Genomic DNA, 9,895 nt, shown 5'->3' with positions numbered 1-9,895 from the left:
AAATATTTTATATTAATTTAATGGCATATTTAGATAGATAGATAACCTTATCTATCTATCTATCTATCTATCTATCTATCTATCTATCTATCTATCTATCTATCTATCTATCTATCTATCCCAGCGGGTATATTCAAATACAAGGGCAAATATAGAAACAATAAAGTATTATATACTTTATATAAAAAACAATAATATACTATATACAATAAAATGCTCTAGTAGATATGAAATAAAATACTGAGATAAATAGAATAAAATGTTGACGTATCGAGGAGTAAAGGTAAGTAGAACATAAGGTGCAAGAGGATATGGTGCAGTTTTATTTCCACTAATAAAAATGATTATGATCTCTCAGTCAGTTTTGCTGCTCCATTTCATAGCTCTTCACTGAAGCTGTATTATGTCAATACTAGGTAAAATGGGCCTCCTCAAACACAAGATGTTATGTTAGTCACTGTACAGCTGCACTATTGACTGTTTTGCACGTGTACGGTGGGAATGAAGAGGTTAAAAAATGCGTCTGCAGAGAGAGGGGAGGAACGAAGCCACTGGTTTATATGTTCACGTGTTGGCAAGCAGACCAGAGTTTTTTGTGTTTCATAAGTAACCTAAATCCCGTTATATACCGGTTAGCTAACAACTCGCACTGAGTGTTAGTGGAGGTAACACTCAGCAACATTTGGGTCATGAATACATTCCTCTGAAGGAGAGGGTCCCTGGAGACAAGGCTGCAAACCACTGGTGGACAGATTCAAACAGAGTAATTTACAGAGAAAGAGGAGGGCAGTGGTGGTGGTGGTGGTGTGTGTGTGTGCATGTGCGTGTGCGTGTGTGGTGGGATAAACAAGGCAGAAATCAACATGTGTGAGAAGCCAATGAAAGACGGTTGGAGAAAACAAATTTGACACTTCAAGAGAGAAAAACAAGCAGGACGAAGAAAGTGTGAAGGAAATCATGCATGTGGATGACGAGTCGTGTTCGAGCCTTTTCTTAATTTATTTTGGGACCAGAACCAGAGAAAAAGTGACAGCTTGTTTTCACACGTACGTATGTCTCCAATATGTTTGAGCTGCACACACACATACGCACACACACACACACACACACGCACACACACACACACGCACACACACACACACTGATGATGGATGACGGAGAGGGAGCTGGACGAACAGGAAGACGGTTTATGCAAGCGATGTAAATGTAGGTCACTCAGTCGGAGTTAGAAAGTTGGAAAGGGACAGAAAAACACGTCAGAGGAAGAAATATGAAGGGTCGATGTCATGATATATGCACAGTGTCTCCTTCCCTTTCCTGGCTCGCACTTTATTTGTTGCCCTTCAGTATAATCAGACTGCAGATTAACAAGTATGCCTCGCTGGGGTTGTATAAGGACTCTTAAAGGTTTGAAGGCCTACTCATGCTGATCCATGGCCTCTAAATATAGAGGTATAGAAGATGTGGAACGAGACCAGCATATTGCATAGCGGAAACGCCCGTCATCAAACCCTCGACTTAGTGTCTAGGATCTATCCTGTTTATGTAAATCAGCAATTGATGTGGACAAGAGTCATTCAGGCGCTCTGGCAGGTCTTCATAGATAGTCTCCTTGTCGCAGACATGCTGTTGAATAATCACTCAACCTCAGACAGTGTGAATTGAGACCTTGAGTGAGAGGGCCATTGTGTGTTAAGCAGCGGAGTGAAAAACAGCAGCATTCACTCCTTCCTCCCTCAGCACAACGTGAAGAGCTTCTGTCATATTCAGAGTTCACGTCAGCGTCTATAGCAGCGAGGCTCTATTCTGATGGTGGGTCCACGTCTATACTGAGATATCTCAGCAACTGTTGATGGATAGATTCACATTAAGTTTGGTTCAGACGTTCATGCTCCTCAGAGGATGAATCCTAATGGCTTCGATGATCCCTTTACTTTTCATCTAGGGCCACCAGCTGGATTCAATTTTTTGGTTTGAGTGAACCGACTTGAAAATGATGACATGGATTGGCATGAAATTTGGTTCAGACATTCATGTTCCCCACATAATGAACTGTTGTAACAGTAGTAATCCCTCATTTTTCATCTAGCACTATCATCAGGTTAGTATTTGGCCAAACCTTTGTTTGTTTTTTCTCTATAAAATACCTGCAAAAACCAACAAGCCCCGGCGCGCAGGTGGTCGAGTGGTTAGAGCGCATGCCATGAATGCAGCCAACCCCGGTTCGATTCCAGCCGGAGGTCCTTTGCTGCATGTCACATCCCCCTCTCTCTCCCATATTTCCTATGGGAAATATATGTCTACTGCTTAATAAAGGTGTCTATGCCAGAAAAAATCATTAAAACTAATGAGCTTAAGTGCTGTTAAAATAAAAGGAAGAAAAAATATACCATATCCACTGTGAGTGATGAAAGGCCTGTGATCCAATAATTGGCTTCAGTTTTGCTCGAAGTTTGCGTTGATCCTCAAAGGTACAAATAAAGAGCTGAATTTCCTTAAAAATGTAAAATATCATTACAGTATACGCATGAAATTAATTGATGGTCACATTAGGATCTGTTTGCAGGGAACACAGAGGACCACGTTTCACGTTAAAGACTATCCTATGGAAAATTTACAACACAACACACATTTTAATATCTATTCCGTTATGAAAAGGACTGACGTTTCCATGCCACATTAAAAACTAAGCGACTTGTGCTTCACTGCTCTGTTCTCTGGTGATGGTACAAAAACTGCCAACTTAACCTCACCAAGGAATCTCACAGAGGATTGAATGTGTGGGAGAATTAAGCCTATTTCGTGGCTATTCTTAACTTTTATTATTAGCTCTTCTGGGCAGAGGAGTGTGGCAGTGCATTGCTACAAGAAAAAGAATCGTGGATCGGTATCATGTTACAACATGGAAAGTTTAGAAGAATACAAATGTTAAGATTACATATTGACATATTGAATAAGTTTATTTTGTTGCCTTGCTTACAATTTATAAATCTTCTTTCTGTCAACTACATTTCATGCTTAAGGTCATTTCTATTTCTAAGCTGTGTAATATGTGTTCCTTTTAATGTACGCATTTAAAGTTTCGTAATTAGATGAGCCAACTGAAGTTTTCATGCCACATTAAAATCTCAACACAAAAAATGAAAATTATTCCATTTCCATTATCCAATGCAAACACAAAACAAACAAACAACAACAATCAAATCAACAAACTGTCCAATCAAGACCTGGATGTTTTTAGCCAGGGGTAACCGTGACATGAAATACATATAACAATCTGTACAACATATCGTGTTATTTCGTCGTTTGATTTTCTTTTATTTAGGCATTTTAAATCTTCTGTACTTGTAAGTGTAACACTTACAAAACAATGTATGCCGTCAACAGTCCTGTCATGTCTTGATGTTCAGTATATAGTAAAGCTTTTACAAGTTTGTACAAACAGCAGTCATTTAGAAAATGTGACAGGGAAACTGTTGTAGTTTTGTTTGTGATTAAATCCTGTAAGGGGTCAGGTTGGGTCACTCCTCCCTGCCAGTTATAAACCAGCCAGAGTTGTTGTCATTGTGTTAAATTCATTGTCACAGTGGCGATCAAATGGTCAGCCATAATGTTACTGGAGACAATGACGGTTTTAGAATCCGACCTCGGCCGGTACAGGGTCAGTCCAGTTTCGTACACACGGGTCAGTGAGGTCACGCGGGTCCGACCAAACCTCAAAGCACGCAGGGTGTGTGGCTAATCTGCTGCTGTGTTTCCTGTGGGAGTACAGCTTATCCTCCGCTGCCAGAGAAATGTTGTGCTGTCTCATGTCCAAAAATATAAAACAGCCAGGGAAACTTTAGCAACCTGACAGCAAATAACCCAGCGTTGTGACTCTAAGGCTGCTTTCACCTAACCTGTTTGGTTTCAGCTATAACAGACCCTGCTTTATACATGTGTGAAAACACCCTAAACGTCCAACCTCAAACTGCAAACAGTCGGCTTGCAGCTAAACCTGTTGTGTATCGGGTTGTAACGCTGCACTAATTAATATTTCTATCAACACATCTTCATGCCATAATGACTAAATAGGTTGATCACCGTCCCCAAAACAACATGACCACTGCAGCGTAACAGCAACTCGTGACTGGACCTCCGTCATACAGTCGCAGTTAGGTTATGTTTAGGCACTCAAACTACTTGGCTAAGTTTAGCCAGCAAAATTATTTGGTTAGGTTTTGGTTAAAACCTCAATGTTACTGTAACTTAAATTACAGACGTACCTTTATAGCCAAACTAACTCGCATTGCCTTTTGTTTTTGTGACTTCACTTCCTTAGTAAGTTTGAGGAACTCAACGCTGACTTCCTGTGTTTGATTAACCCAACCTACAGACTTTTCACACTTTTTTATAGGTCGTAATAAGCTGCTTACATTTGTGACCTATATGTTTGTTTTTTTGACGAGTACATGTTGATACAAGCAATGGATCACGTGAGTGCTTGTAAGTGCTTGTAGTATTGAATGCACAAAGACTCATTGCTGCATTACCATTCAACTGTAAAGAGCTTAATAGAAAAGCTGCAGAGCATTTAGCATCTTTTAGCTCATTGTTGTTTTACAGCTTGAAGCTGTAGGCTACTGTTTGAAATCAGCGTTTTTCAGCGAAAGATAGTCTGGAAAACCCCAATGTGAGCTAACACGAACCAGCAGGTAGATAAAGTTGGCTGTTAGCTGGCGTACAAAGTGGAGCATTTAGCGTCTAAAGAGCCACCGTATCCCGTTAGCCAGGAGAGCCAAACAAACCTGACCCTAAATGTATGCCAGTGTTGCTCTCTATCTGCTGAACGTGTAAACTGTTGCTAATAACACATTAGCCAACCTTGTAAGGCGATAATATGCCAGTGTTGTGTTTATAGATCGTTTTTGCTGCTCCTTAGTAGTCAAAAAAGGCGGACTGTGAGGAAGAGCTGGCCTCTCCTCAGTTTTACATGTGTCAGTCTTCTGGGCAGAGGAGTGTCATGTAATGTCTGACACAAATACCACCACACATTATATTGATTCAAACACAGAATTCTGACACCTGTATTTAGACATGACAGCGACATTTCTTCACAGCAGCACCATCAGCAATGGTGTCTCTTATCTATGTGGCCTAAGTGGACATCAACGCCTCCTCTCCTCGTCTCCTCACCTCGGCGCTTCTGATTCCTGCCAAGTTGGTTGGTTATATAACCTGTAAATGAGAAGGTCAGCACCCAGCAGTCATCGCTATGGATACTTGGCACGGACACACACACACGCACACACATCGTACATCTTGGCTGGTCCAGTTCCAAGTGCGTGTGTGTGTGTGATAGTGCATGTATCAGAAGTAGGGCAGCAACAGCAACGTTACCTAACTCACCCAGAAAAGACATCTGGACAATTTAAGCAGCCCTCTCACTGATTGCAGCTTCCTGTATGTGCACACAAAACTATCAATAACACACATGTGGCCATTCGCTCATGTTGTATACGCACTAGTGCAGGCATGCACACACACATACACACACATACACATCTGGGTCAAATTCCGGCTGCACAAGAGCAGAAATTCCAACATACACACCATATACACAGACTGTACAGTGAGTGCTCACGACACTGTCTCAAGTTCAAAATGTTTATTTTTTGCAAGTTTCTAATGATTCAGTATTATTGTACTCAGTATCTTACACTATCTTATTAGCTAATTAATATCTGTTTGTTTTTTTCAACGATACTTTAATACATTGATAGTAAAAAGTACTGGAATAAGCCTCAAAGTGCTAAGTTTTGATTATAGGAAGTGAACTCCCGAGGTAACTAAAACCACCAGATTCCTTAAACAAATGTGGAAGACATGACTCGCCCTCTGAAATGAAGTCATAATTATGTTAAAAATCACAATTGTTAAATAACAACAGTCATAATTAGGAGATAAATAATAATACATTAATAATAATGATTATACATTATTATTAAGAGAGACATGTTAACCTTTATTTCAGTTTCAATTTTTAATTATAATTTCAACTCTTTAAGGAAGTCCAGACCCTGATCAGAGCTCGTAACTCAGCCTTCAGGACTGGAGACAGAGCTCTCTACAGCACTGCCAGAGCTGACCTGAGGAGGGGCATCAAACAGGCAAAGGTCTCCTACAAGAACAAAATAGAAGGATACCTGACGGACAATAACCCGCGTCAGATGTGGAGGGGCATCCAGGCCCTAACCAACTACAAAGGCATCTGTCTCCCTCCCTCCCTCGACCCCCACCAGTTTGCCGTCAGGGCAAACCGTACTACAGAGGACGCCATCGCCCTCACACTCCATACAGCACTGAGCCACCTGGAGAACAAGAAGAGCTATGTGAGGATGCTCTTCGTGGACTACAGCTCAGCATTTAACACCATAATTCCAGACATTCTCATCACCAAACTGCTGGAACTACAGATCCCCCTCCCCACCTGCAATTGGATTAGAAACTTCCTGCCAAGTCGCCCACAGTCTGTGAGACTCGGCCCCCACCACTCCACTGCACTCACACTCAGCACTGGTTCCCCTCAAGGCTGCGTTCTGAGCCCTCTTCTGTACGTCCTGTACACCTACGACTGCTCTCCAACTCACCCAACCAACCGCATTATTAAATATGCGGATGACACCACAGTGGTTGGACTCATCCAAGGCGAGGACGAGACAGCGTACAGGGCCGAGGTGGAGGAACTGTCACTATGGTGCTCAGACAACAACCTGACCCTGAATCCAAAAGACAAAAGAACTCATCATGGACTTCAGGAAGAACAGATATGACCACACCCCCCTCCTCATAAATGGAGAACAGGTTGAGACTGTCACCACCTTCAGGTTTCTGGGCACACAGGGTCCTGGTTAAGAAGGCTCAGCAGCGACTACACTTCCTGCGTGTCCTCAGGAAAAACAAACTGGACACAAAGCTGCTGCTGGCCTTCTATCACTCCTCTGTGGAGAGCGTACTGACGTACTGTCTGGGTGTGTGGTACGCAGGCTCAACAGCTGAGGACAGGAAGGCGGTGCAGAGGGTCATAAACACTGCCCAAAAGATCATCGGCTGCCCTCTGACCAGCCTGGAACACATCGCCACATCCTGCTGTCTCAGGAGAACCAAGGCCATCACAGGAGACCCCTCACACCCTGCCTACCCCCTGTTTGATCTGTTGCCCTCTGGGAGACGCTACAGGTCAACAAAGTCCCACACCAGCAGGCTGACAGATAGCTTCTTCCCCTGGGCCATACGAACTACAAATACGAACAGATACACTCACACATCCCCCCCCCCCCCCCGACAAGAACAAACCCGATCTACCTCCTCCTACCTCCCTTTAGCACCTTAAAGGGCTATATATATATAATTTATTTATATTTATATTACTATTTGTTCTATGTGTTGCTTTTTTTTTTTATTTGTTGCTGCGGGAGCACCCTCAATTTCATTGTACTCTCCTGTACAATGACAATAAAGACTATTCTATTCTATTATTCAACAATTATGATTTACTGTGGAAATGCATTTGATCAAGTTTAGTTTTCTTTCTTTTCTTTAACTAGCAGCACTGAGCTTCCACAGACTTCTCATCAGTAGCTATAAACAACCCTGTTGGAGACCAAGAATGAGCAGAATTACTGACTTTATCACTCTAGAATATTCTTAAAAACAACGGCTGTAAGAAAAACCCTTTCCCTTACTTTATTCCACTTCAGACACTGTACGTGGACATACAGACAGATGACAAGAAAACAAAGACAAACTTGATTTAATTTGTTCTTTACTGCACATTTTATGTACAAGACAAATCCTCAAAAGGCGATACAAAATAAAACAAAATGCATAAAACATATATAGTTACTGTGAGACAGATTTAAATGGGAAACTTCGGCAGCAAACCAGTCTCCATGTGGCCGATAGCACATTGAGTTTCATTTACAATGGAAAATGTTTCATAACCCGCAGCACACTGCCAACATCATGATGTGCTGAGAAGTATAAAAAAACACATGAAAGTCAACGTGATGATCGCTTCTCTTGATTCCTGAACTGATGGCTTTCTGGAGATAGTAGGTTTGTGTCTGACGCTGACAGTTAATCTGTGGTTATTCATTCAAAATATCAAAAGACAGAATTAAAAATATAATTTACACTGAAATTACACCGGGGTCGGACACACTCGGCACTCGCTAACAACACAAACATGAGTTAGGCATGTGTGTGGATTATGTTACAAGAAATATATTTGTCTGAAGAAGTGGATACACAGACAGCAGTTTGAGGAAACGTGGATCAGCAAAATTGAATAAACCTCGCCGAAGTTCAGTAAATATTTCTCTGGCTGAATGTGGATGTTTTCCCGTTTTAGTCTGGTTTCCACATTCCTCCATGTGTGAGCGTGTATCGCCGCCTTCAAATAAGCACACACACATACACACTTTTGTAACAACGTTCTGTAAATAAAGTCATCTCTGTATAAAATAATGTCTCCTTCTTCCCCTCCCTGAAATGTTTAGTGATATCAAATGGAATCATCTGAGTGACTTTCGATAAAAATGTCTATTTACTGCTGTGAGACTACAGATTTTCTCTCTCATCCAGGCACCGTATAACATTATGAAGACTGTTGTAAAATATGGATCCACTTCAAGTGAGACGTGTTAGATTTTCGGGGTCCTACCCTGTCATTTAGAAAACATGAATGTACAACATTAAGTCATAAAGAAGAGTTAAACTGAAACTGTCTTCAGCTCTGATTGGAGGGTTTGTACCAATCCGAGAGCCTTAAGCCAGGATAGAAACCAGGAAGTAAGAAAACAACAGAAAACAGCAACTCTTTGTGTGCAAATGCATTCTGGTCCATCCAGACTCTCGGCCCGCTTCAACCCCCCTCTCCTCAGATCTTCGTGGGCCCGTCAACTAGACCTCAGTGAGACGTGTCCCCGTCACTGGACGATCTGGGGCATCTCGCTCCAGGCTTTGGCCTTCTTCTTGGCCAGGGCCATCCAGGGCGGCTCGTCCTGGGGCAGTGCCGGGGCAGGCGAGCCTCGCTGGGCGGGCTTTTCCGGGGCGGTTCTCGATGAAAAAGGAGGGGAGGTAACCGTTATGCTCTGGGGCTGGGGACTCTTGGGTGAGGTGGCAGTTTTGGAGGGAGGCGGTGGGCTTGTGCAAGAGGGAGATTTCTGGGGGACAGGGACGGGAGTAGGGGGTGACAGGGATCTTTGGAGCGGGATAGGCTGGGGTGTGGGTTTGGTGGCGGCAGGGGGAACCTGAGGTTTTGGAGGGACAGGGCAGGGGAGCGACTGGGGTTTAGGAGGCTGAGGTGGCACTGGAGCTGGAGGAGAGAGAGCCCTCCGGACCTCCTTCTCTACAGACACTGGAGGCTTACTGATCTCCAGCGGGCTCACTGGTGGGAGAAGGATAGAAAGTGTTAAAAAGACAAAACAGGGGAAGCACTTTCTTAAGGACATGTTTGATTGCTGTGTGTGTTGATTTTACTTCATAATCATAGGAAGAAATGACAGTTCTGTCATTATCTAAACAGCCCCATTCGGAAGAAAAACATTAAGTTTTGTGGTCCACAGAATATTTTTGGAGTTTCACGAAAAAAACAATTGTGTTTTTCATTGAGTTGTATTATTTTCCAACACAACTGAAGGAGATGGGGACTTGTTCTGAATCATTAAAGAAAAAAAAAAACTAGCTCCATACAGTTTGTCTGGCATAATCCAAGTCTCCAGAAACCCTGAGATCCGATTAAAATTGATTTTAAAAGGCTGTACTGTGGCTGTTATGCTAAGAGTGTTAGCACACAGCACATCTGAAATGGATGCACAAGCTGGAAGACGTGTCAAGGGAGTAAATAAGGTCT

The 9,895-nt window shown here is 42.5% G+C and overlaps 1 protein-coding gene across 4 annotated transcripts in view; it reads right to left on the bottom strand.

Moving 5' to 3' along the window:
- Nucleotides 1-7,787: 7,787 nt before the first annotated feature.
- Nucleotides 7,788-9,895, bottom strand: part of LOC115568955 (probable serine/threonine-protein kinase kinX) — a 56,085-nt gene continuing 53,977 nt past the window's right edge. For all 4 annotated transcript variants that reach the window (XM_030396733.1, XM_030396734.1, XM_030396732.1 and 1 more), the window contains one exon: nucleotides 7,788-9,430. In XM_030396733.1, the coding sequence (XP_030252593.1) occupies nucleotides 8,970-9,430 (461 nt within the window). In that variant the 3' untranslated portion in view covers nucleotides 7,788-8,969. The remainder of the gene's footprint in view (nucleotides 9,431-9,895) is intronic.

Source organism: Sparus aurata, chromosome 18, assembly GCF_900880675.1.
Source record: "Sparus aurata chromosome 18, fSpaAur1.1, whole genome shotgun sequence".
NCBI lineage: Eukaryota > Metazoa > Chordata > Actinopteri > Spariformes > Sparidae > Sparus > Sparus aurata.
Note: the sequence above shows the minus strand (reverse complement) of the source record. Positions and strands in the feature narration are given on the sequence as shown.